This window comes from Biomphalaria glabrata, chromosome 9 (genome assembly GCF_947242115.1).
Source record: "Biomphalaria glabrata chromosome 9, xgBioGlab47.1, whole genome shotgun sequence".
NCBI lineage: Eukaryota > Metazoa > Mollusca > Gastropoda > Planorbidae > Biomphalaria > Biomphalaria glabrata.
In genome coordinates, this window is record NC_074719.1 from 28,873,481 (window position 1) to 28,900,922 (window position 27,442).

The following is a 27,442-nucleotide window of genomic DNA, read 5'->3' on the forward strand; positions in this document are numbered from 1 at the left end:
CAGACAACAATACATGAGCTACAGTTCAGACAACAATACATGAGCTACAATTCAGACAAAAATACATGAGCTACAGTTCAGACAACAAAACATGAACTACAGTTCAGACAACAAAACATGAGCTACAGTTCAGATAATAAAACATGAACTACAGTTCAGTCAACAAAACATGAGCTACACTTCAGACAACAAAACATGAGCTACAGTTCAGATAACAAAACATGAGCTACAGTTCAGATACCAAAACATGAGCTACACTTCAGATAACAAAACATGAACTACACTTCAGTTAACAAAACATGAACTACAGTTCAGATAACAAAACATGAGCTACACTTCAGACAACAAAACATGAACTACACTTCAGACAACAAAACATGAGCTACACTTCAGACAACAAAACATGAGCTATAATTCAGACAACAAAACATGAGCTACACTTCAGACAACAAAACATGAGCTACACTTAGGACAAAAAACATGAGCTACACTTCAGATAACAATACATGAGCTACACTTCAGATATTAAAACATGAGCTACACTTCAGATATTAAAACATGAGCTACACTTCAGATATTAAAACATGAGCTACACTTCAGATATTAAAACATGAGCTACAGTTCAGATATTAAAACATGAGCTACACTTCAGATATTAAAACATGAGCTACACTTCAGATATTAAAACATGAGCTACACTTCAGATAACAAAACATGAGCTACACTTCAGATAACAAAACATGAGCTACACTTCAGATAACAAAACATGAGCTACACTTCAGACAACAAAACATGAGCTACACTTGAGACAACAAAACATGAGCTACACTTCAGATAACAAAACATGAGCTACACTTCAGATAACAAAACATGAGCTACACTTCAGACAACAAAACATGAGCTACACTTCAGACAACAAAACATGAGCTACACTTCAGACAACAAAACATGAACTACACTTCAGACAACAAAACATGAGCTACACTTCAGACAACAAAACATGAGCTACACTTCAGACAACAAAACATGAGCTACACTTCAGACAACAAAAACATGAGCTACAGTTCAGACAACAAAACATCAGCTACACTTCAGACAACAAAACATGAGCTACACTTCAGACAACAAAACATGAGCTACACTTCAGACAACAAAACATGAGCTACACTACATCTCTACGACCTTCTTGTCTGTACAAAGTTAACATCAAGTCACTGGAACTGTGACTCTCTGGCAAACATTTTTTACATTTTTTTTTCTCTCACTTCTTATTCTCGGATCAAGTTAAAGCTTTGCACAATTATTCTTTGTACCTGACAAAACATGAATCAATAAAAAACAAGGTTACAAAAGACAGTTTGTGTGGAAACACAAACTCAAAATCGGCCCCCGAAAAGGTCCATCCAGGCAGGCTTCAATATTTTCAGAAAGAACATGCAAATGAAATTATATCAAAGACAAATGAGAGATAAGAATGGAGAAAGAAGGTTAACAGATCTTGTGTAGTGCCCCAACGGTCCCGCAGATCAAAGGATAGGTGAAAGTGAATGTAAAGTTAGATGTGAACCTGGCCTAACTAGTTCCCCTTTTAGACCTTGTGGTCTATAGGACAGATGATGTAAAGTTCATCTGTTTTTGTGGCCTACGATTAACGAGGGTATCATGTAGCAGCACAACGACCAACCGCCTAGAGGAGGCTCTTATAGTTTGAACACCCCATCGAATTTTCCTTTTTGAACGGGTCGCGTGTTTTTGTTTGTAATTCATTTCTTTTTATGTTTGGAGCTAAAAACGACGTCGGGACTGCGCATGTCCAATTTTTGATAAGTTCCGGTAATTTTGTTCCGTTTTTCCAAAGCAGATGGCAGTTATTTAGATTCTCGGTAACCATGTATGCTAAGCTGTTGTTTTAACCTCCCCCGGCAATTCATACCCATATAAGGGATGAAGGCTATATCATGAGCCTGTTTGATCGTAGGCTGATGGGCATATCAAAATAAGCTTCCAAACATCTTTAGAAAGACATTCCAATCACATTTATATCGTTAGCTGTTAAATAAAATTAAAAAAGGGGGTGTCCAAACAAATAATAATGAATTCAGCTTATTCTCCTTTTTGAACACAGCAAAATCGTATTAAGAAATATTATTGGGATTAATAAATCTATGATTTTTTCAATGAATAAACATGACCTAGATAGAGATATCTAGAATATATAACTTATGAATGAAAGAAAAAGTGTAGGCTGCTAATTTGAAGCCAGAGACCATGCCCACTGCATGTGATCACGCAAGATAAGCTGGCGGTGAGGAGAGGTATACACTCAGCGAATAGTGTCACAAACTATCCAACAGGCAGTGGAGGGAAGGGGGAGAGAGTCATGAAAAGAATTATAAGCCTCTATGGGAGGGAGGGGATGTTAAGGTGTCACAAAACGAACATCCAAATTATGAAAACAAGAAGAGGGTCCTTGGATGAGAGTTAAAAGAAAGACAGAGAGAAAATACAAGTAGCCTAGTAGAAAATATCATGTTTATTAAATTAAAATAATTAATTTATAGCTCTATAATCTATATACATTTATTTCTGTCTGTTTCTACACATAGATTATATAGGTATTTAAATAAATAAACTATATACGATATATATATATATATAATCTCTCTCTCTCTCTCTATATATATATATATAAAGAGAGAAAGAGAGAGAGAGAGAGTATATGAGGAAATAGACTACAAATAGATATTGCGAAATTGAATCTACTTCTTTTACTACAATCTAAATAATTTTTAAGTAACACAGATATAATTTATTAGCAATTACATAGTGGTGTTCAACACCGGTGCTCACTGTTCAACTAAAGGAGAAAGCCCAAAAACTGCGTTCAAAATAGGAGCATGAAGTGACCTAATTTATTTTAAAATAAAATCTTGACTATGTAATACAAAGGAACACAGCTATTTTTATAGTACTTTTGTTGCAGAATAAGAATCTGCTTTCAGTTTTTTTGTAAGTTAAACCTTCACCAAATAAAAAAATAAAATATAAAATTGACCTAGTTCCCGAAAGTCGGTGTTCAGTTATAAGAATCTACCATATGCTTTTCCCCAACTAATGTCAGGTACCCATTAGGGCTGAGTGGACTCAGAGGCGCCCAAGGATTCCAAAGTTGAAAATCCCAGTCTTCACCAGGATTTGAGCCCGGACCCCCAGTTAGGAAGCCAAGCGCTTTGCCACTCAGCCACCGCACCTCCCTTGGCTTATCTGATGTCTTATAATTGACCCAATTGTTTTGAAAAGGCTCAATCTCTTATTTGAATCCTTATTTCCACAATAGAAATTATGTTCATAAAAATGAAGTTTATAAGATTACTATTCATTTTAAATTAGGTCTAACTTATAATGCATACTAATTAGCTTCTTCTCTTTAAAAAACTGCTTGCATAACTGATTTTAAAAATTAGATTTTTCGCTTTCAGAAAAAAAAAGTAGCCGTTGCATCACAACTTTGAATGGTCTAAAATATTGTGATGTCAGATTTTCAATATCTTTTCTAGTTTACGAGATCTAAACGGGACGGAAGACAGACGGTCAGACATTTCGCACAAAACTAATAGCGTCTTTCCCCTTTCGGGGGCCGCTAAAAATTAACCAATTAGTTAATCAATTAAATAGTAGTATGTAATTACTTTTGTTTCCTATAGTAGAAAGGGAGCTAAACCTGCCACCTTAAGATAATTGGAAGTAATTTTCTTTTTTCACCTTAAGTACCACAGGTTTCTTCTTGTTGTTGAAAATACTTATTCGTCGAAGGTGATAATATGTTGTAGCTGTGATGCCGGGGATTCTGGATCTAAGTATGTCTTAGAGATTCAAATAACTAAGATCCTTTCAGTTTAAATACATAACTTTAATTCAAAAACTCGGAATCACAATAATGTAGAGAATATACAAAATAAAACTGCATCAAATGAATATCTTCTTTCGCAGTTGGGAGACAAATAGATTCAGATGAATACTAGATCTAATTTCACAACTAATAAACAATATGACTTGTCACTTCAAATTACATCTCCAAAACTAATTGCTCTAAATCCCTTTTTATCCAATCGTTTCCTTAACTCCTCCCCAACGCTTGCTTTAACCAATCCAATCATTCCCTAGGAGGCGCTACCTAACGCGTTTCCGATGACGTCATGGGTTTTTCTATGCACATGCGGGTGGGGTTTTCCATACTGGGATAAAAATATACTAAGTTTATTACCCTAGCTTAGGTTTATTTAAACTTATACGTTACACTAAGATATAAGCTTTTTAACAACTCTTTTTTATTTTGCTTGTTCATAAGTTTATTTGGGTTTATATTATCTATACGACCTCGTCCGTGGACATGATTTTAAAAAGTTAAGTTGGTTTGTTATTACCACGAAGTTTACGTGGGATGTTTTCAAATAGTAGCCTCTAGTTGATTTAAGTTATACAGACTCTATCGTGTAGATAGATTTAGAACAGACAGAAAATAGGCTGTGAGATTTATAACAAACTAGTCAGCCCACGGCGTAGCATACGCCGTTATTTTGCAGGGCCGGCCTTAGGCCAATGCAACCTATGCGACCACAGTGGGCCCCGCACTTTCGAAGGACCCGCGCTAATTCTAGGTGTAAATTATTAAAATAAAAATTTTATTTATAACTTATAACAGAATTCCCGCAGCCTTCTGATTTACCAGGAGCTCCTTGATAGCTCCTAAAATTGCAAAATATACGAAAAAGTCATGGAAATCTCAGGAAATTATTAAAATCTTTTGAAAACTCAAAAAAAAAAAATTACCTGAAATATATCGACAAAAAATTGTCATTTTGGGGTGTCATTCATGAAAAACGCCAATCCTACGCGCGATGAAAAAAAACGTCATTATGCAATACCCATAATTGTGGAATCTAGTGAAAGAAGCTTCTTGCGCCTCAAACTAATGAAGAATTACTTGAGGTCAACAATTCTCGAAGATAGATTGAAACATTTGGTAATTCTTGCTATTTAGCGTGATCTTTGTAAGAAATAAAAATTTTATGATATACTGTATGACTTCGCTACACGCAAGGCCCGTAAAGTAGTCCTGTACGTAGTAAAGAGTGAATAAAATGTAAAGACGAATTTATTTTCTAATACAAATTCTTAATTATCACTTATTATCCGTATCCCTAACCAAACTTGGCCCCGCGAAATTCGTTTCGCATAGGGCCCCACAACGGATGAATCCGACCCTGCTATTTAGTGACGGGTGAATAAAGAGTAGATTACTTGTGCTCCTCCACCCCCTCTTTTTTCGCCGCTAATACTACGTGGGGTAAAAATAAAAAAGAGTGATCTTTCCATGACTTCTTGGTCACAACGGTTAAGTCCGGCCCTGCTATTTTGTGACGTGTGAATAATACTTGTCTACCCCTCCCCCTTTTTTTTCGTAGGGTAAATTTAGTCCGTCCGACCTGCAGAAATAAAAGAGTGATCTTTCCTTCACTTCTTGTCCAAACTCTTGAGCCATGAAGAGAATTATATATATAGATGAACAAACATTTGATTAGAGTAACACCATTAATAAAATCACTAAATTTAAAAACGCTTTAAGGACAGGAAATCTACAAGAACACAGACTAATGGTATTTATGTGTTTTTTTTTTTTAAAGATTTGTATATGGAGTTGTCGGTACTTACCTAATATAGGCAAGTGATCTGGATAGTAATATCCTCCGCTTGAAGAAGAGACCACCTTTAGATCCACGTTTCCCTGGTAACCAACACGGTAAGTGTTTGTCTTTTCATTGGCCCACAATACTTCAGCAGCACTGTTGGCTGTATCTGTAGCGTCCCAGGACTTGATGCTCAAAACAACGCCATTCGCTACACTGCCAGCTAGAAAAGAAACAAAACAAAACCCAAAGAAATAACTTTCACGTAGCCGTGAGCAGTGGCGTAGCTGAGAGAAAGGAGGGGTGCGGACAGGTGAAATCCATCCAGGGGTAACAGAAATGGGAAAAATTAAACAGAAACTACTTCCAAAAAGAAGATGATTACGTCCTGCGCGTCATGCAACTAGTCATGCAACTAGTCATGCTTGTTAATCAATGACGTAAATTCTTTCAAGTCACTGGTGTTCCTGGCTGACTCAGGCAACCCATTCCATGCTCTAATAGCACTAGGGCAGGGGTGGGCAAATTACTAACCGCGGGCCACATGCGGCCCGCCGGAGTGTTTTTGCGGCCCGCCGCAACCTACAGAAATTAGGTGTGCCCACAGTATATACATATAAAAATGCAAATATTAAAAATGATATCTAAATAAATTATTGAAACTGTCTCATTATAAAAAGTTTTAAGTAAACGAAGATTATGCTTATTAACTATACATCAATACACTCAATTCAAAACACAATCTCTGAGTGTTGGGTAGGCTTGAAACAAGATGGCAAGTGTAACAGCTGATGGAGCTCAATCTTTCACTGGAAAAATAGTTTTTTTTGTGTTGTTTTTTTAAATATCCCAACCATAAACTCTAAACTGGAAAGTTTGCACAAAGCTGCATAAAATTTCAAAATTAATTTCATCATGAAGTCATAGCAATGGAGCTTATCAGAGCTAGGGACTATAACCACGAGTAGTTCCAATTTATGAACAAAATAATTTAATGCTACCTTAGCATGGAGAATGTAAATGAGAAGAATATAAAATATCAAGGACGAAATTGTTATATTACTTGTAGGACATTGACTGAGACCTTGTTACCAATATTTCTAATGAAGAGTGGAAGAAAGATTTCATGTTTTTTTAAAATCAATTTCATTGCAATCGATTGCTTGCATATGAAGTGTAAATACATGCTAAATTTTTTCAAACACGGCTTTCCCATTTCAACAATAAAGCAAAAGAAAATAGTTTTTGTCATTTTCCTTTGCTGAAAGGTGAAACTACTTCTAGTGAAATGATTAACAGTACAACGCTTATTAAGATTTCTTAATTGTGCAATTTATAAAAGCAAATTTTATGACGTCAAGAACCAGTTTTCAATACCATTCAGCTCCAGAGGACAAAGCTCCAAGCAAAGAGAAGTTCCTGTCAGTTTTTCTACGGGACCCTTATGGGTGCCAGAAGCTATATTTCCACACTTAAAAAAACTTTGCTGCTATTCACACTATTTGGGTACACATACATCTGTTCTTCTTCTTCTTCGTTCTCATTTTACATGTTGGAGGGTTCAGATCAGTAATCCTATACCTGAGATGAAACGCGCAGTGGTTTCCAGATCAGGCAGTTCTCCGAGTAGTCCTTGGCGGGCTTTGGGGCCAGAGTCTTGTTCGGATCTCTTGATTTAGTATGCGCCATTGAAGGACATGGTCAGCATTCTCTGGTGATGTTCCACAAGGGCAGGTTTCGCTCGTCCCGACATTTAACTTCTGGAACATATATTGTCTCATTCAGTGAAGAAGTATTTTTTGTAAAAACTAAACGAGTATAATTACTGGTCAATGTTGACTGACTATAATTTGACAGCAGTCACAGGGGTAACAACTAATAAGATCGTTTTACAGTTCCCGAACATTATGCACGAGTGTAAGAAGTAAAATACTGCACGTTAAGTACAACTGTATATTTGTGGCGATATTGTGATGTAAAAAGACAACAGCAATTTAAAAAAAAAACGTAAAATTTGTTTCAAACATTGCTAACTCTTATATATATATATATATATATATATATATATATATATATATATATATATGTGTGTGTGTGTGTGTGTGTGTGTGCGGCCCGCCATTCCCAAATTGTTTTTAATGCGGCCCTCGATACAAAAAGGTTGCCCGCCCCTGCACTAGGGAAACAATCTAGAAGGTGACAGTTTGTTTTTGATATCAAGCCGAATTGAAAGTAAAATGCTGACCTCTAACGCTTTACAGGTGCTATAAAATATAACTTTGTATTTTAATACTACTACTAATACATTGGATTTTGAAAGGACTTTCGCGTTCTTCAAAGCATTATCGCGTTCGGGAAGTTCCTAATGTGAGACTTTATTGATTCAAGAGTTTAATAATTAATGTTCCAAAAATTTTTTGCGCATTGTTTACTAAGTCTAGATCTAAATTCTTATCATTGGAATATTAAAAGGAGTTCTAGATCTAGACATTCGCTTAACCAGGATTCTCTCTCGGGGAGAAGGGGGCGGGGTAAAAAATGTTTTTAAATCTAACATTCATTCATTTTGAAGCTAAAAACAATCGCTGACTAAGTTGCATAAAAGAGGAGAAGTCTTTGTAAAAAGTATTTTAGAGAAGCGTTCTTCTGTAAAAGGAATAAAATGATGACATCAGTTCTGATATAGGACTAATATCTACTTTATAAAGTAGAATGTGAGGCGTATGTATGTATGTATGTTAGGAATAGAAATAAAAACCGCTTGACCAATCTTGATAAAACTTGGCAGAAATGTTTCTTGGGTGCTAACTTAGACCGTAGTGTATGTATTGTAGCCCTAAAACAAACTTAAGACCCTCAAAAAAAAAAGTTTTCCAACTCTATGAAAGTATAGTATTTTTTAAATCTAGGCCATGTTTACTATGTTGACATGAGAAAAGATCGAAAGGATTTAGATCTAGATCTAATTTTAAGAACTACACTTTGCGCAGATAGTTTTTTACTTTGACACATGAAAATACAAAAGAGAGTCATTGATTTCATTATATAATAAAATTAACCTTTAAATGTTTGTGTCTCAAAAGCATTTTTTACATGAATTCTTTCCTAATATCTGCGAATTCAGATTTCCTGACGAACATTCATTCATTAGACAATACCGTAATGTTAATCATCTTTCCATTCCTAGGTCTAAAACTCTAATTCCACTCTAATATGATATAACTTCTCTTCGCAAAGATAGTTTATATACTTTAACACATGAACATACTAATTATAGTCCATTCATTTCATATTTGGATCAAATTAACATTCAAATTGGATATTCGCGTAATCTAATAGAAAAGGTCACGTATGCGCAGACCGAAATGTTTCGAAACTCTTTTTTCCTAGGTCTAAAACACTATTTCAGCTCTAAGATGATAGAATTTCTCTTCGCAAAGATAGTTTTATAATTAAAAACATTAACATACTATTTATAGTTCATTCATTTCATATTTTAACCAAATTAACATTCAAAATTGTTTTTCTAAAGCATTTTTACATAAATCTATATTCGTTCGCCAATGTTTTCATAAAAAATTGAATTAAGGTCAGTTAGCTATTTTTAGCTCCATTCATAATATTTTTTAAAATCATGAATTCATGCATTCGCTTTACTTATAACATCATTATTTTCTTTAATCGTTTCTACTGCACTAAATCAGTGACTATATCAGCAATACGCAAGTTAAGACCCGAGGGCAGCGGGTAATATCTGTCTAGTTCTTTTTAAAACTAAGTCTGGAAAGAATTGGGCTTGATTGATCTGTCCACCTCATGCTGCTACAATGTCTTGAATTGACGAAAGAGAACGGAGCCAACATAAACCTATAGTTTTAATTCCTGTGTAGAAAATAGTCATTACTTTGACTTTTTAACATTCTATATTTGAATAATAAATATTAAAATAACAATAACGAGAAACATTGTAAAAATAGAATCCACGCATATGACTAGGTGTGTGATGACCTTGTGGTAGAGCGATTAGCCTTAAACAGTGTTCATGAGTTCGAGTCGCGGTGAAGATGGATTTTAACTTGTAACGGTAATTTTCTGAGGAAGTTTAAGGTCGTTGATATCAACATTAAATATCAATATCACATTGCAGTGGATGCCTGGACACATTGGCATTATGGGAAATGAAAAAAGGCAAGGTTCATCTATGGAACAACCAGATAGACCTGTTAACTACCTCACCCTAAAGTCAATGTTAGTCAACAATCACAAAGAGGAGTGGCTCGACCAATGGGCATCAGAAAACACAGGCAGAGTCATGTACAAAGAAATGACTATGCCTAACAAACTGGACAGTATTAACTTTCTCCCCCGCAAAGAACAATCTACAATTTTTCCAACTAAGAACAGGACACACTCCTCTATTAAATTACCATCTGAACAAAATAAACTCCACACAACTCCCCACTGCGCCCACCCTTTGAAACCTTAAACCATATCCTCTTTGAATGCCCCTCCCTAATCCACCTTAGGCAGACCCTACTTCCACTACAGCCCAACATAACCAACACCCTGTACGGCAGTGCTGAACAACTGAAGAAAACAGCACACTTTTTTTCCTTGGCACAGCCTGCAAAAGAGCTCACAGCTCAGCAGCAATAAAAGCTGGCTAGAAGAAGAAGAAGAAAGTCGATGGTCGTTTGCTGGCCACGTGACAACCTCGTGAACAGTGAAATATGATTTCCACATTCCTCGCAAGGTCAGTGAATGTAAGTAAGGACAACACTTTGTTGTTCCCTAAGGGACATTTGATTTAAGTAAACTGACACTGCACCGGGTGACATTAACTCTGGCCACGCCGCTGCTCTCGGGATCATTTATTGATAAGTCTAAAAGCAGGGATAGGCTTACATTATTATGGAAGATACAAAAAAAAAAAAACAACAAGCAGATAGAGTTAGTGAGTTAGTGTCTTGTTCTAAACCACGAGAGTGCACCTATGTGCACGTTCCTAGTGTTCTCATTATGCCATACAGTGAGGACTTTGTGTTTTCTTGTTTAGCTTCTTGGTGGCAGGCGAGCCCAAATGCATTGCTGAGTGATAAAACACTTGTTACATGGACACAAACATAGATCTAATTAGAGCATGTACCATCTTGATCTTTCCACTTCCAGTTAGGACCACGACAAACTACAGCATCAACAAATATCCCTTTCATCAAAGTCTGTTCACTGTCACAGCGTCGGGGAACTTTGAACCTAGAAATACACAAGAAATTTAGTGCGCTAATGTTTGGATTCAAACCATTGAACACCACGTTTGACGTTTATGAGAAAATTAAGGAAAAAAAATGAAACAAAAGAAAAGTAGAACTATGTACTCATGCATTACCTCTTATTGGTTGAGTTGGCATATCTCCAGAAGACATGGGTTATATCATGCTCATTATGATAGTAGCAGGAAGAACAAAGGTCAAAGTTGAAACATGAAACACACTTCCAGCGAATACCTTGTAATGGAGTCACGTGACACGAGTCACAGCTTATACTGTCATGCTTTACCCCTGCCGTATTCAAACAAAATTGTTTTTATAAAGTTGATATCAACTGTCTGTCTGTCAGTCTGTCTGCGCCTAATTTCTCCCACACTCATTTTCGGATCAAGTTGAAACTTTATTTATTGTACCTAAAAAAAAAATCATGAATCATTAAGCAAAAACATTTACAATTGGACCTCATTCACTAATCGCAAACAAACAACATTTAGCCACGTGATAATATTGATTAAACAATGAAAAAAAAACTGTCACGTGACAGCCTGTGTGTATTACGTAATTAGTACAGAAGAGATAGAGAACCACGTGGCTAAATGTTCACGATTGGGGAATGAGGTCTATTAATTATTGCTAATGAATTCATTTCGTTCTCTATTGATAGGTATGACTAGAAATGCACAGTTAGTTCCCTTACATGCACTATTTTTTGCACATCTTAGGCACATCTACATATTTTTAAAGTTGCAATTATTTCAACCCCCCCCCTCCCCCGCCTACGTCCTTTGATTTGTTCCCAGGGTCTATATTGTTTAGTTTGCCACGGACACCCCTTATATTTTCTTACTTATAACAACATAATAATATAAACGCCCTCCCCCAAAACACTCACGACTTTTCTCTTGCCCACCTTTTTGGCCCCCTAAAAACTTGAATCTGTTACATCCAGGCCCCGCATTATAGTGCTACACTTCCTAAACATTCTATGTGTCCATGACTTGGATGATTTTATTTCCCATCACTCACACAGACACCCTTGTTGGCCGCCTTCACTCACACAGACACCCTTGTTGGCCGCCTTCACTCACACAGACACCCTTGTTGGCCGCCTTCACTCACACAGACACCCTTGTTGGCCGCCTTCACTCACACAGACACCCTTGTTGGCCGCCTTCACTCACACAGACACCCTTGTTGGCCGCCTTCACTCACACAGACACCCTTGTTGGCCGCCTTCACTCACACAGACACCCTTGTTGGCCGCCTTCAGTCATACAACGACTCTAGGGTTCATCTCGTAGAACACTTTTTCATGTGATTGTGGAGCTCTATTATCGAGAGACACTCCCGTCCACATGTATGACAAGTTAAGGTGGCATTCTCTTTGGTAGTAGAAGAGCTCATGCCTTGTAGACCTCCATTTCGGTCACTGTAGTGAGCTTCCGGTTTTCCCAAACTCTTGGTCGGAGTCTCGCGAAGGTCGATGCCTTCTTTCTTTAGCTCCTCTTCTAAGGACAAGTCGTCTTGAAAAAAGCAAAATTTGTGCACGGCTTCTACTTTCATGAGGATGGGGGGTCGTGTTATATCACACCATAAGCCTTAGAAAACAGTTCTACACATAATCTCTACAAAAGTGTTCGACCTATCAGCTTCTTATCGAAATATTGAAAAGGCTCCCTGATGTTTCCAAACACCATCAATTTATTTATCAAGTATTAAACATCATCTTAAGTTGATTAGAATCGAGGTTATAAATTCCGTTTCAACTTTTTGTAGATCAAATTATTAAAAAATTTTTTTTGCAAAAAATAAAAAAAAATGTACAAAAACGTTAACGCGCGAATAGGGACTTGAACCTTTGTCCCTCAAATAAAAAATCTGACGCTCTACCGATCGAGCTAACCGAGTTTTATTTACTCAATTTACGAAGACATTACGCACAAAAAAGTAAACGTTCTTAAAAACGGAAGCAAATCTTGTACTTTTCAATATGTCGGCTTCACAAAAACATATTCGGTCAAAATTGCGAATAAAAAAATTGATTTTGGTAAATTTACTCGCTGGGGTTTTGATCATGAAAGTCTCTTAGTTGTCGTAGACCAAAGGTAAGTGATAACAGGTTAATGTTCGTCTTATTTTGTTTAGTGCAGAGTGAGGGAAGACTTTTAGAAATGTTTATAAGATTGTAGTGAAATTGACATTTAGCCTCACAAAAATTACCCATAACCCAGGGCGAAAACATTTGTGTTTGTAAAGCTACTGACCAGTTGGTCCGCTGTCCAGAACACGTAGATCATAAGAATTGTTCTCGCCCACTCTATAAACAGCTCGAGATCCAGTGTCCCAAGTGACAACGACACAGTTCTCCCTGGGTGTTTCGGGTTCAGAGCTTCCTACCTCTGACACAGTTCCTACATTGCCTTCACCGCCATCTTGGTCGGTCCATTTCCAGTCTGGACCTCGAACCACTCGAAGTCCTGGTTTAATGGTCTCTTCGCTCGATGACACCTTTAAATCAAGTGTGAATACACATTGACACAAATGACTAAATATAATCAAACAAGTACATACCAATATTAATCCATTTTACAAAGCTTATTATAAAAGCTTGTGTAGGTCACAGCTAGGGTCATACGGCTGTGGGGAATATTGCATTCCTCATTAATCTTCGGACTCGAAGACAAGCTTTATTATTATACAAACTTATATGAACTCACTCTGTTCATGTCTGCAGATGCAATCTTGTATAAGTTGTGTCTCTCACTTCCCATTCACTCCCCACAGGCAACATAATGGGGCCTAAATAAAGTCTACGTACCAAATACACGAGTAAAAAAGTACATTACAAAATAGATGGAGGGAACAGAGTGAGTGTCAAGGAAGTTGCTCAACTAGATTTATGGGACTGATGCATGTTTGTATAGAGATCGTTTGTAAACATGTTGTAAGTCTGTACACGTTTTACTTACAACTTCTCTCATGGCAGTCAACATGTCAGGAATCCCTTCACTTACTGCAGCATCTAGAGATCTCAGGATGTGTTCATGCAGTAAGGTACGAGCGAGAAAAGAAATCGATTCGTCCTCAGATGACTCCTCGTCTGTTTCAACGGCATCTTTCACGTCTTTGGACAATAATAATAAATAACAACAAATAAAAAAATAACAAGATAAGTAATGGAGTTTATGTTTTTTACACAGACTCGTGGTGAACGCTGTGTTTAAGTTGATTGGTAAGCAGTGCACGTCAAAGTGTGTGGGTGTGTCTGGGAGGGGATGGAGGTTTATAAATAGTTTTGAGCACGACTAACATCAACTTGAAATGACATGAAAGTTTTGATTTTTTGACATACAACTATTTCACTTGTGACCTTCTAGTAAGTGCTAAGTTACATCTAAGAAGGGAACTATTTCTACGTAGATTTAAAGTTTTTAAGTTCTTCTAGAAATAAATGTTTTGAACTGATCTGCTCACGTAAAACAGAAACAGTTGAAATCTGGAAGGGATTTAACTCTTGTATTGACTAGAGACACATCTAAAACAGAAACAGTTGAAATCTGGAAGGGATTTAACTCTTGTATTGACGAGAGACACATCTAAGAAATCTTAGTTCTGAATACATCACTTAAAACTTTGTTCAATGTTAACATTCATCAAGTAAAATATTCAACACTTTAGGCATTCAACAATTTAGGCATTCATAACAAAAAAGTTTAAACATCCATCCCTCTAGCCATTTAGTAGTTGAGTAGTTGCTAAAAAAAAAGACTAGATACAAATAAATTCCCAAATCCAAAGACACACACACGTGACAGTTTAAAGACACACACACGTGACAGTTTAAAGACACACACGTGACAGTTTAAAGACACACACACGTGACAGTTTAAAGACATACACACGTGACAGTTTAAAGACACCCACACGTGACAGTTTAAAGACACCCACACGTGACAGTTGGAGCCTTATGTTTTCTTCTAGAACTTACCTACCAAGGCCAAATGACTTTTATAATAGCAACCACCTGAGGCTGGCTGAACACATTTCAAGTCTACTTTGCCTTTATGTCCCACTCTGTAATTGTAACTCGACCCATTGGACCATTTCACTTCAACCTTAGTTCGGAATGAAGGCTCCCAGTCTGTAATGTCAACAACTGTGCCCTTTGAACCTTCACCTCCTGATGCAATCACAAAAACAGAGGAAAAAATGATGTACCTGTTTTTAATATTAAAATAAGAAATAAAAAAAATGAAAATAAATTAATTTGTATGTTGTTATGACATTTTGATTATATAAGATCAATGGAGATTGCACTTTACGTGGCTACGCAGATGTGACCTGCATACTGTGGCCAAACTAAAGACAAAACCATTTTGTTGATCAGAGGTCAATTTAGTTTTCCAACCTACACCCTCTGTCTAGTTGTCTCCAACCTACTCCCTCTGTCTAGTTGTCTCCAGCCTACTCCCTCTGTCTAGTTGTCTCCAGCCTACTCCCTCTGTCTAGTTGTCTCCAGCCTACTCCCTCTGTCTAGTTGTCTCCAACCTACTCCCTCTGTCTAGTTGTCTCCAACCTACTCCCTCTGTCTAGTTGTCTCCAGCCTACTCCCTCTGTCTAGTTGTCCCCAACCTACTCCCTCTGTCTAGTTGTCCCCAACCTACTCCCTCTGTCTAGTTGTCCCCAACCTACTCCCTCTGTCTAGTTGTCTCCAACCTACTCCCTCTGTCTAGTTGTCCCCAACCTACTCCCTCTGTCTAGTTGTCTCCAACCTACTCCCTCTGTCTAGTTGTCTCCAACCTACTTCCTCTGTCTAGTTGTCTCCAACCTACTCCCTCTGTCTAGTTGTCTCCAGCCTACTCCCTCTGTCTAGTTGTCTCCAACCTACTCCCTCTGTCTAGTTGTCCCCAACCTACTCCCTCTGTCTAGCTGTCTCCAACCTACTCCCTCTGTCTAGTTGTCTCCAACCTACTCCCTCTGTCTAGTTGTCCCCAACCTACTCCCTCTGTCTAGTTGTCCCCAACCTACTCCCTCTGTCTAGTTGTCTCCAACCTACTCCCTCTGTCTAGTTGTCTCCAACCTACTCCCTCTGTCTAGTTGTCTCCAACCTACTCCCTCTGTCTAGTTGTCTCCAACCTACTCCCTCTGTCTAGTTGTCTCCAACCTACTCCCTCTGTCTAGTTGTCCCCAACCTACTCCCTCTGTCTAGTTGTCCCCAACCTACTCCCTCTGTCCAGATGTCTCCAACCTACTCCCTCTGTCCAGATGTCTCCAACCTACTCCCTCTGTCCAGTTGTCTCCAACCTACACCCTCTGTCTAGTTGTCTCCAGCCTACTCCCTCTGTCTAGTTGTCTCCAACCTACTCCCTCTGTCTAGTTGTCCCCAACCTACTCCCTCTGTCTAGTTGTCTCCAGCCTACTCCCTCTGTCTAGTTGTCTCCAACCTACTTCCTCTGTCTAGTTGTCTCCAACCTACTCCCTCTGTCTAGTTGTCTCCAACCTACTCCCTCTGTCTAGTTGTCTCCAACCTACACCCTCTGTCTAGTTGTCTCCAACCTACTCCCTCTGTCTAGTTGTCTCCAACCTACTCCCTCTGTCTAGTTGTCTCCAACCTACTCCCTCTGTCTAGTTGTCTCCAACCTACTCCCTCTGTCTAGTTGTCTCCAACCTACACCCTTGTCTAGTTGTCTCCAGCCTACTCCCTCTGTCTAGTTGTCTCCAACCTACTACCTCTGTCTAGTTGTCCCCAGCCTACTCCCTCTGTCTAGTTGTCTCCAACCTACTTCCTCTGTCTAGTTGTCTCCAGCCTACTCCCTCTGTCTAGTTGTCTCCAGCCTACTCCCTCTGTCTAGTTGTCTCCAGCCTATACTCTCTGTCTAGTTGTCTCCAGCCTACTCCCTCTGTCTAGTTGTCTCCAACCTACACCCTCTGTCTAGTTGTCTCCAACCTATACCCTCTGTCTAGTTGTCTCCAACCTATACCCTCTGTCTAGTTGTCTCCAACCTACTCCCTCTGTCTAGTTGTCTCCAACCTACACCCTCTGTCTAGTTGTCTCCAGCCTATACCCTTTGTCTAGTTGTCTCCAGCCTATACCCTTTGTCTAGTTGTCTCCAACCTACTCCCTCTGTCTAGTTGTCTCGAGCCTATACCCTTTGTCTAGTTGTCTCCAGCCTACTCCCTCTGTCTAGTTGTCTCCAACCTATACCCTCTGTCTAGTTGTCTCCAACCTACTCCCTCTGTCTAGTTGTCTCCAACCTACTCCCTCTGTCTAGTTGTCTCCAACCTACACCCTCTGTCTAGTTGTCTCCAACTTACTCCCTCTGTCTAGTTGTCTCCAACCTACTTTCTCTGTCTAGTTGTCTCCAGCCTATACCCTCTGTCTAGTTGTCTCCAACCTACTCCCTCTGTCTAGTTGTCTCCAACCTACTCCCTCTGTCTAGTTGTCTCCAACCTACTCCCTCTGTCTAGTTGTCTCCAGCCTACTCCCTCTGTCTAGTTGTCTCCAACCTACTCCCTCTGTCTAGTTGTCTCCAACCTACTCCCTCTGTCTAGTTGTCTCCAACCTACACCCTCTGTCTAGTTGTCTCCAGCCTACACCCTCTGTCTAGTTGTCTCCAACCTACTCCCTCTGTCTAGTTGTCTCCAACCTACTCCCTCTGTCTAGTTGTCTCCAACCTACACCCTCTGTCTAGTTGTCTCCAACCTACTCCCTCTGTCTAGTTGTCTCCAACCTACTTTCTCTGTCTAGTTGTCTCCAGCCTATACCCTCTGTCTAGTTGTCTCCAACCTACTCCCTCTGTCTAGTTGTCTCCAACCTACTCCCTCTGTCTAGTTGTCTCCAACCTACTCCCTCTGTCTAGTTGTCTCCAGCCTACTCCCTCTGTCTAGTTGTCTCCAACCTACTACCTCTGTCTAGTTGTCTCCAACCTACTCCCTCTGTCTAGTTGTCTCCAACCTACACCCTCTGTCTAGTTGTCTCCAACCTACTCCCTCTGTCTAGTTGTCTCCAACCTACTCCCTCTGTCTAGTTGTCTCCAGCCTACTCCCTCTGTCTAGTTGTCTCCAGCCTACACCCTCTGTCTAGTTGTCTCCAGACTATACCCTCTGTCTAGTTGTCTCCAACCTACACCCTCTGTCTAGTTGTCTCCAGCCTACTCCCTCTGTCTAGTTGTCTCCAACCTACACCCTCTGTCTAGTTGTCTCCAACCTACTTTCTCTGTCTAGTTGTCTCCAGCCTATACCCTCTGTCTAGTTGTCTCCAACCTACTCACTCTGTCTAGTTGTCTCCAACCTACTCACTCTGTCTAGTTGTCTCCAACCTACTCCCTCTGTCTAGTTGTCTCCAGCCTACTCCCTCTGTCTAGTTGTCTCCAACCTACTCCCTCTGTCTAGTTGTCTCCAACCTACTCCCTCTGTCTAGTTGTCTCCAACCTACACCCTCTGTCTAGTTGTCTCCAACCTACTCCCTCTGTCTAGTTGTCTCCAACCTACTCCCTCTGTCTAGTTGTCTCCAACCTACTCCCTCTGTCTAGTTGTCTCCAGCCTACTCCCTCTGTCTAGTTGTCTCCAGCCTACACCCTCTGTCTAGTTGTCTCCAGACTATACCCTCTGTCTAGTTGTCTCCAACCTACACCCTCTGTCTAGTTGTCTCCAGCCTACTCCCTCTGTCTAGTTGTCTCCAACCTATACCCTCTGTCTAGTTGTCTCCAGCCTACTCCCTCTGTCTAGTTGTCTCCAACCTACTCCCTCTGTCTAGTTGTCTCCAGACTATACCCTCTGTCTAGTTGTCTCCAGACTATACCCTCTGTCTAGTTGTCTCCAGACTATACCCTCTGTCTAGTTGTCTCTAGACTATACCCTCTGTCTAGTTGTCTGATCAAAATCTTTGTATAGAGAAAATGTACTAAATCGGCGGTGCCCCACGCGTGACATAATCACATACAGAGAAAGACAGGAGGAGCACCGGGAAGAGCTGGGAAGCCATTAAAAAACTAGCAAGAGACCGTGGAGAGTGGTGTGCTTTTATTAAGGCCCCACGAGGAACGCAAAGGGAATCTGAAAATGATGATGCATCAACTGTTAAATGTATAGTAAAATCGTTAGAGCCGTTTTTGATACTACTGTCCAGGTTCCACTTTCCACTCTCCCCTCACCCACCCACCCTCAGTGAAGTTCTGACTTGATTAGAGGTATTGAAAGAGCTCATTTCATGATTGATTCAAAATAATTGATTTTTTTTTCTCTCACTATAAGTTGTTGTTTTTCAAAAGTATTTTTATCAAGTAATTTGTTAACCCTCTATGTCTGTCTTCAACAGTAGCTTGTGGTCTTCAATGTGTATCTAGAGAGGTATTTGTTTAGCAGTCTCATCAGTTTAGCAGTCTCATCAGTTAAGCAGTCTCAGCAGTTGAGCAGTCTCAGCAGTTGAGCAGTCTCAGACAGAATCAATGAGTGTTCTCTTCTTCTCTTCAGTGTTCTCTTCCTAATACGAAATAGAAATCTTATCTTTATGACCTCCTTCAGTCGCGAAACATTGCTCATACTGTGATACTAACTTGAATCCAAATTAAAATGTACATATCAAACATACCATCTTGGGCTTCCCATCTCCAGTATGATCCTCTGGTGACTGTAGCACCTTTAAAAATACCTTTAGCCTGGCATTTCTGTTTTTTAATGTCCTGTCTTGGTGTGACTTTAACACTGAATAATAGAACAAAAACAACATATTTACATTTTCACTATTGCGCTCAGACTCTATCTTCATGAAGAACATAAAGACCTACATAAAGACCTACATAAAGACCTACATAAAGACCTACATTAAGACCTACATTAAGACCTACATAAAGACCTACATTAAGACCTACATAAAGACCTACATTAAGACCTACATAAAGACCTACATTAAGACCTACATAAAGACCTATATAAAGACCTACATTAAGACCTACATTAAGACCTACATTAAGACCTACATAAAGACCTACATTAAGACCTACATTAAGACCTACATAAAGACCTACATAAAGACCTACATTAAGACCTACATTAAGACCTACATAAAGACCTACATAAAGACCTACCTGTTCAAAACATATTTATATTTATTTGCCCACTTAATTTTTTTTCTCTCTCTTATGTTCTCAGAGTGTCTCGAGCCTACAAAAAGCCCTTTTATTCAGTTTGTTAAAAGCGCTAGTGTAAATTAAATGATTCCTATTGTCACAAGACGCTAGCAGTGTGCTGGCGCCTGCTTGAACTGCTCGTGGTCTAGGGTGATTCTGGAGGCCCGACTGTTGACGCTGGAACTTTGGTGGCTTTAGCCCTGTCGCGATTTGGTGTTTGTCTATAGAATTAACATATAAAAACTAAACACCGGAATATAGTTAGAAAAACGTAGGCTTATAACTTTATTTACATCCAGGATAGAATCTTCCAAATAAAACATTTACATACAGGTACATCAACAACTGGTGACTAAACTAAGATCTCTAAATGACTATGAACGTTAGATTCTACTATAGTTTTCTCGTACAATCTTAGGAAGACAAGCAGGAGCGGGAAATACGACCGTCCGCTCTACAAAACCCACGCCAACTGTCCGTTCGTTTTCAGAGCCAAAATCCCTCCCACGTGGGCTACCCCGCAACACAGTGGTTACGTCCCCTTGCATCATCAGTGACGCATAACCTCAGTGGTTACGTCTACATGCATCATCGGTATCTGACCAGTGATGACGTAGGCCGCGCCAACTGCCCCTTTCCCCAAATTTCCCAGGTCACCCCGCCCTCGTTATGGCCTAGGTCCCCTCATCACGCGACAACAAAATAAACATTAAAGCACAAAAACATACTAATTTCCCCATCCAATGATAAAATAAATCTAATTCAACTAATTAAAATATATTAAAAACATAAATAATTGCATTAGATCTAAAATATAAACAACAGTAAACAAACTTAAAACTTTCCACAATAACTAAGGCCATGGTAGTGGACTGCGGTTGTTCTGCTACACACACACACGGTTGTGGGCTCACAGCGGTTTGTGACACCTGTTAAGCCTTACCTAGAAGTGGAAGACTTGTCAAATCGCAGGAAGTAATGAGATAGGTCATGTTTGTCTTGGTTGTAACAGGCTGAGCACAGGTCAAAGTCTTGGCAGATACCACACTTCCAGCGAGTTCCTTTGATTCTGTCTTCCCCACAGCCATCACATGTCACCGTTGGATGTTCCACACCTAGTGATACATATTACATTGTACAGACTTTTATGGCCAGATAGTAAGAGATAGTTGTAAACATTGTCTAGAAAATAAATAGTTTTTCTGTCTCATTAAAACAAAAAAGTTGAAAAGTGTTTGTTTTAATGAAAGGTGTAAAACACCAGTCTTTAAACATACAATTCTATCCACTGGAAGTAATCCTTCTTAAACAAACTGTGTTCCAAAAATTAAATTAAAACTCTCCCTTTTACAACCAAACTATTTGAAGTGTTTTCTTAGTGTGGAAATAAAAAGTAACATTTCTAAATGAGAAGTTAGGTCGTTAGAAAAAAGTTTAACAAAGTCAGTACATACACATATCTATTTACACTGTAAGGGCAATTATGTGATGTTGCTAGTTCAGGCTGTCTTGAAGTCAACCAATTACTCTGCAATCGTTTGGGTGTAATTGTTCGGGTGTATTACGTGTAGTTGACCAACAACACAAACAAGAACTGGCACATCAATTGTAACAGGTGAAGAGATGTAGTCAACGATGATGAACAAGTTAATATATATTTATTATGATAAAAGGCCACAGTAGAAGTCTCTGTCACTAAACACGTCGTTACCCTGGAGTGTTCTAACGCTAACTGATTTTCCGGTCTCTAACCCAACATATCCCAAACGTCACTAGTCCCGTTCAATATGCGTCTACTATGGTGCGTCGCTAAATAACTAAAATAACTAACCTATATAAATAAGGTGTCTAACAGATTCCTCCCCCCCTTGAAAAAAAAATATGTCAATATTTTTCCACTACTGTCAAGTCTTACAAGGGCATTTTCAATTTAAGGGGAAGACAACAAACATAAAATCTTGACATCTTCATCTTGACTTCTTCATCTTGACATTTTCATCTTGACTTGACAGTTCTTCATATTCAATGTCAATGTTCATAACAGTTCATAACATTCCAGAATCATCCTCCTTAGTACACAGTTCATCATAGAGGAAAATGTGGCATCCTATGGGCATGTCCTACACATCTCAAATGTTCTTCACTGGCAGTAATCTGATAAAATACAATATTTCAAAAAACAATTACAAACTTTATTTACACATTCAATACATTTTTTCTTACCACCCTTTTATACGCTTTTGTCCATTTTTCTTTTATACTCACCCTTTTCCATAGAACTAACTTTCGTCAATGATATATGAAATGATTCACACAAAAAAAAATATCCATACTTACTTTTAAATGCTTAACATCAAATTTACTTATCTCCCTTTTCCATAACATATAAATGGTGTCAATATATTAATATATATTACATACTCAATATAATCATAGTTTATTTACAAAATTGTTTCACTTCAATGTCATTCTAGACAATAAATCAGCTACAATATTCACAGATCCACTAATAGCTTTCACTTCAAATTTATACTCCTGTAGTGCTAAGAACCATCTATAAACACGACTGTTTTTCATGCTCTTTTGCTGTATATATTGAATAGGTTTATGATCAGTTAATAATATGAATTTCCTTCCTATTAGATAACTCTCTAGCTTAGTAATTACCCATATTACAGCTAAGGCTTCTCTTTCAATGACACTATATTTTTTCTCTGCCTCTGACAATTTTCTACTTACATATAATATAGGATGTAAGTTATCATAGTTCTGCATTAAACAACCACCAATAGCATTACCAGATGCATCAGTTGTGACATAAAATATTTTGTCTTTATCAGGTAGTCTTAATATTAGTTCATGACTAAAAACATCTTTAATTCTGTCAATAGCTTTCACACATTCCTCATTACAAACTACTTTTTGAGGTTTTCCTTTTTTAAGTAAGTCATTTAGTGGATTCACTATTTCTGCTAAGTTCTTTATAAACTTTCTGTAATACTTTACTATTCCTAATATGCTTTTAATTTGTCTTTTTGTTGTAGGTATTTCAATATTAAGTACTTTCTTTATGTTATCTTCAATAGGGCTAATCATGTTGTTATTTACTTTATGTCCTAAGAAAATTATTTCCTCCAATCCTATTTCTACTTTTTCTGCTTGAATTGTAAGTCCACTTTCTTTTATTATTTTGAATACTTCTTTTACATCTACCAAATGTTCCTCCCAACTATTATTAAAAATACATATGTCATCCAAATAGCAAATAACATTTTCTTTGTTTCCAATTATCATGTTCATCATTCTATTAAATGTGGCAGGTGCATTTACTAATCCAAAACTCATATAATTCCATTGAAAAATACCATATGGTGTTACAAATGCTGTGTAAGGTTTTGCATTTTCTGTTAAAGGTATTTGCCAATAACCTTTAGTTAAATCTAATTTAGTAAAAAATTTTGCTCCATTTAATTTATGTAAAATATCCTCTATATTTGGCATTGGATATGGGTCAAATTCTGTGATGTTGTTAAGTTTCCTATAATCAATACATAACCTTATATCTCCATTCTTCTTTTTGGCTATCACAATTGGTGAAGCATAAGGAGATGTTGATGGCTCAATTATACCTGATTCTAGTAAATTGTCTATTTCTTTCTTTACTTTGTCTTGTAAATGTAGCGGTATTCTATATGGCTTAAGCTTGATAGGTTTTGTGTCTGTTACTTTAATGTCATGTTTAATAATATTAGTTTTTCCTGGTATGCTGGAAAAAATTTCTTTGTATTCCTGTATTATTTTAGTTATATCTTTTGACTTTTCCTTAGTTAAATTATTAAGATTAATCTTTTGCCAAGTTTGATTCTCTTTTGTTTCTATTACAGGTATTTCCTTAATATCATTTTCATTGTGATTTTCATTTGTTATTATCATCAAGCATTCTTCTCTTTCTGAAAATTTATTTTCTATTTCCTCCTGAATGTTTTGTATCAACTCATCTTCTCTATCATGATACAGTTTCAAATTATTTATGTGATATGTTTTAATTTTCCCATTTATTTCAATTTGATAATTCACATCACTAATTTGTTTTATCACCTTAAATGGACCTTTCCATTGTTTACCAATTTTATTTTTCAGGTCATTTATCAATATTAATACATTGTTTCCTACTTCTAGTGTTATCAATTGTCTTTTCTTATTTATATTCTCATGAGCACTTTGTTTGTACTTCTTATTGTTGTTATATGCTTGAGTCCATATTTCTTTCAATTCTGTTGTGATTGTTGTTTCACTGTCATTATTTAATTTATTCTCATTGCCTATTAGATTTTCTTTAAAAACATCTAATTCATCTCTGGGTTTTCTTCCATGTATTATTTCATATGGTGAAAATTGTGTTGCTTCATGGATGTTGTTTCTATGAGCAAATAGTACATAGTTAATGTAATGATCCCACTTGTTCTGATTATTCTGAATTATTTTTGTTAGTGATCTTTTTAATGATCCACCATATCGTTCACATAAACCGTTACTCTCCGGGTGGTAAACCGAAGAGTATATGTGTTGTATATTGTATTGTTTAGTCCATTTCTTAAATTGTTCTGACTTAAACTGAGATCCCTGATCACTCAATATAATTTTAGGTATACCATGTCTTGTAATTACTTTTTGAGTTATGGCATTAATGATATTTTCTGCACTTGTATTTGATAATGGGATTGCCTCTGGGTATCTACTAAACATGTCTATTACTGTTAAAATGTATTTGTTATTATTTTCAGTTTGAATTAAAGGACCTATTAAATCAATAGATACTTTCTGAAATGGTGCTGTAGGTTCATCCATTTCTTGAATAGGTGCTTTATTCACTAGGCTTTTGTTAGATCTCTTTTGACATATGTCACATGAGTTTATGTATTTGTTGATTGTTGCTTTCATTTTGGGCCAAAATACTTGTTTTGACAAATTCCTATAACATTTCTTTACTCCCCTATGTGCTGCTAAATTATTATCATGTGTCATGATTAAAACATCTTTCCAATATTTCTGTGGTAAGACAAGTTGTTTTATTTTCTTGTTATCCTTACTTGTTTGTCTAAATAATATTTTATTCTCTATACAAAATTTCTCCATTGGATTATTATTGTTTTTATCTAATATTCTTGAATAAATTTTCCCAATAATATTGTCATTCATTTGTTCTAATGCAAATGTGGGTGTTGTTTCTTTTTCACTTTGAGATATTTGTGTTTCAAGACTATTTTGTGTTTCATTTTCTATCTCTCTTTCCTTAACATCTGTATTTTCTATTTGTATTACATTACTGGTTTCTTCTTCTTTATCATTACTTATTACATTTATTGTATTTTCCTGTTTCTCATCTTGTTTATTCATTGATCTTGTTATTACCATACTTGTTATATTTTGTGTTTCTATGTTTTCATGATTTTGTCTTATGTTTTTGTATTTGTTTTGCCAGTCTTCTAATTCTTTTCTTGAACATTCTTTAACTCCTTTTATGTTTCCTACTAACATATCATATCTCATTTCTGGTATTGCAATGCCATCACAATAACCAGTGAAAAATGGAGTTTCAATGTATACCCTTATAGCTTTAAATTCCCTTACAGTGCCATCTGCTAATTCTACTTTCTTAGTAAACCCTTTATACCAATGAGGTTTGACAAATTTAGTTTTTACTGCCAAAGTGTTACAACCTGAATCTCTGATTAATTCCACTGGAATTCTATCTACAAACCCTGGGTACACTGCAAAATTGTTCCTATTTCCTTCCATGAAATATACCCTATCTGTACCTTTATTTTTGTATTCCCTACTGTAACTCCTATTTCTGTAATTTTCCCTGTCATTCCTATCTCTACTCCTATATCTACTGTTATTTTGTTCATTGTATCTATTTCTACTGTGATGTTGCTAGTTCAGGCTGTCTTGAAGTCAACCAATTACTCTGCAATCGTTTGGGTGTAATTGTTCGGGTGTATTACGTGTAGTTGACCAACAACACAAACAAGAACTGGCACATCAATTGTAACAGGTGAAGAGATGTAGTCAACGATGATGAACAAGTTAATATATATTTATTATGATAAAAGGCCACAGTAGAAGTCTCTGTCACTAAACACGTCGTTACCCTGGAGTGTTCTAACGCTAACTGATTTTCCGGTCTCTAACCCAACATATCCCAAACGTCACTAGTCCCGTTCAATATGCGTCTACTATGGTGCGTCGCTAAATAACTAAAATAACTAACCTATATAAATAAGGTGTCTAACAATTAGCACAATTAAGGATTAGTTGATTGAGATGTAATTTTAAATTTTTAATTCCAATAAATGTCTAAATATTTGAATGTTGATTTAAACATTTGAATTGACTTGAAGGTAACAAGATCAAAGAATGAATCAACTCACAAATTTGAGCATTATCAAAAATTAACAAGTCATAAACATTGTTCCGTCCACCCTTGTACGACTTCCGGGTTCCATTGTCCCAGACAACAGTCACTTCTGTCAGATCAAGTTCACTCAATGTTCCAACACAGCCTTCACCTCCGTCTTCAGTCCCAGAAGTCCAGCCTGGACCTCTGACCACACGTAGTCCAATGAACGTCATTAGGGGATGGAAACCTCCAAACCTGCGAAAAGTAATAATTGAGCCTAACGAAACATACACAGACGTCCACTAGCTTACATATAGTTTCTGACCTACATCAAGGTATACATTAAAATAATGGGCCTACATGATGTTTTTAAGTTTACAAGGCGCTACATTAGGGTTTAACTTACATCTAGTGTCTACACGATGTTACAACGGACATCTAGGGGCTACTTGATGGTACAACGGACATATAGAGGCTATTAGATGGTACAAAGGACATCTAGGGGCTACTTGATGGTACAACGGACATCTAGTGTCTACATGATGGTACAACGGACATCTAGGGGCTACTTGATGGTACAACGAACATCTAGGGGCTACTGATGGTACAACGGACATCTAATGTCTACATGATGGTACAACGGACATCTAGGGGCTACTTGATGGTACAACGGACATTTAGGGGCTACTTGATGATACAATAACATCTAGGGGCTACTTGATGGTACGACGAACATCTAGGGGCTACTGATGGTACAACGGACATCTAGGGGCTACTTGATGGTACAACGAACATCTAGGGGCTACTTGATGGTACGACGGACATCTAGGGCATAACTTATGGTAAACCCATCTAGGACAGCATTGAGATAAAATTGGTCTGTACAGAATCGGCTTGTTTAGGACAGAAGAAGCTGCCTAATTTAAGTATAAGCGATTTTCACCAGCGATTCATCTG

At 37.6% G+C, this 27,442-nt stretch overlaps 1 protein-coding gene across 2 annotated transcripts in view; it reads right to left on the bottom strand.

The window, feature by feature from the left end:
* LOC106058557 (E3 ubiquitin-protein ligase MIB2-like) overlaps nucleotides 1-27,442 on the bottom strand; it is a 39,853-nt gene that overhangs the window by 12,179 nt on the left and 232 nt on the right. For both annotated transcript variants that reach the window (XM_056040562.1, XM_056040563.1), the window contains exons 2-10: nucleotides 26,517-26,740; nucleotides 21,026-21,197; nucleotides 19,545-19,657; nucleotides 14,943-15,134; nucleotides 13,924-14,078; nucleotides 13,219-13,462; nucleotides 11,074-11,245; nucleotides 10,834-10,940; nucleotides 5,713-5,910 (exon numbers count right to left, since the gene is read on the bottom strand). In XM_056040562.1, the coding sequence (XP_055896537.1) occupies nucleotides 5,713-5,910; nucleotides 10,834-10,940; nucleotides 11,074-11,245; nucleotides 13,219-13,462; nucleotides 13,924-14,078; nucleotides 14,943-15,134; nucleotides 19,545-19,657; nucleotides 21,026-21,197; nucleotides 26,517-26,718 (1,555 nt within the window). In that variant the 5' untranslated portion in view covers nucleotides 26,719-26,740. The remainder of the gene's footprint in view (nucleotides 1-5,712; nucleotides 5,911-10,833; nucleotides 10,941-11,073; nucleotides 11,246-13,218; nucleotides 13,463-13,923; nucleotides 14,079-14,942; nucleotides 15,135-19,544; nucleotides 19,658-21,025; nucleotides 21,198-26,516; nucleotides 26,741-27,442) is intronic.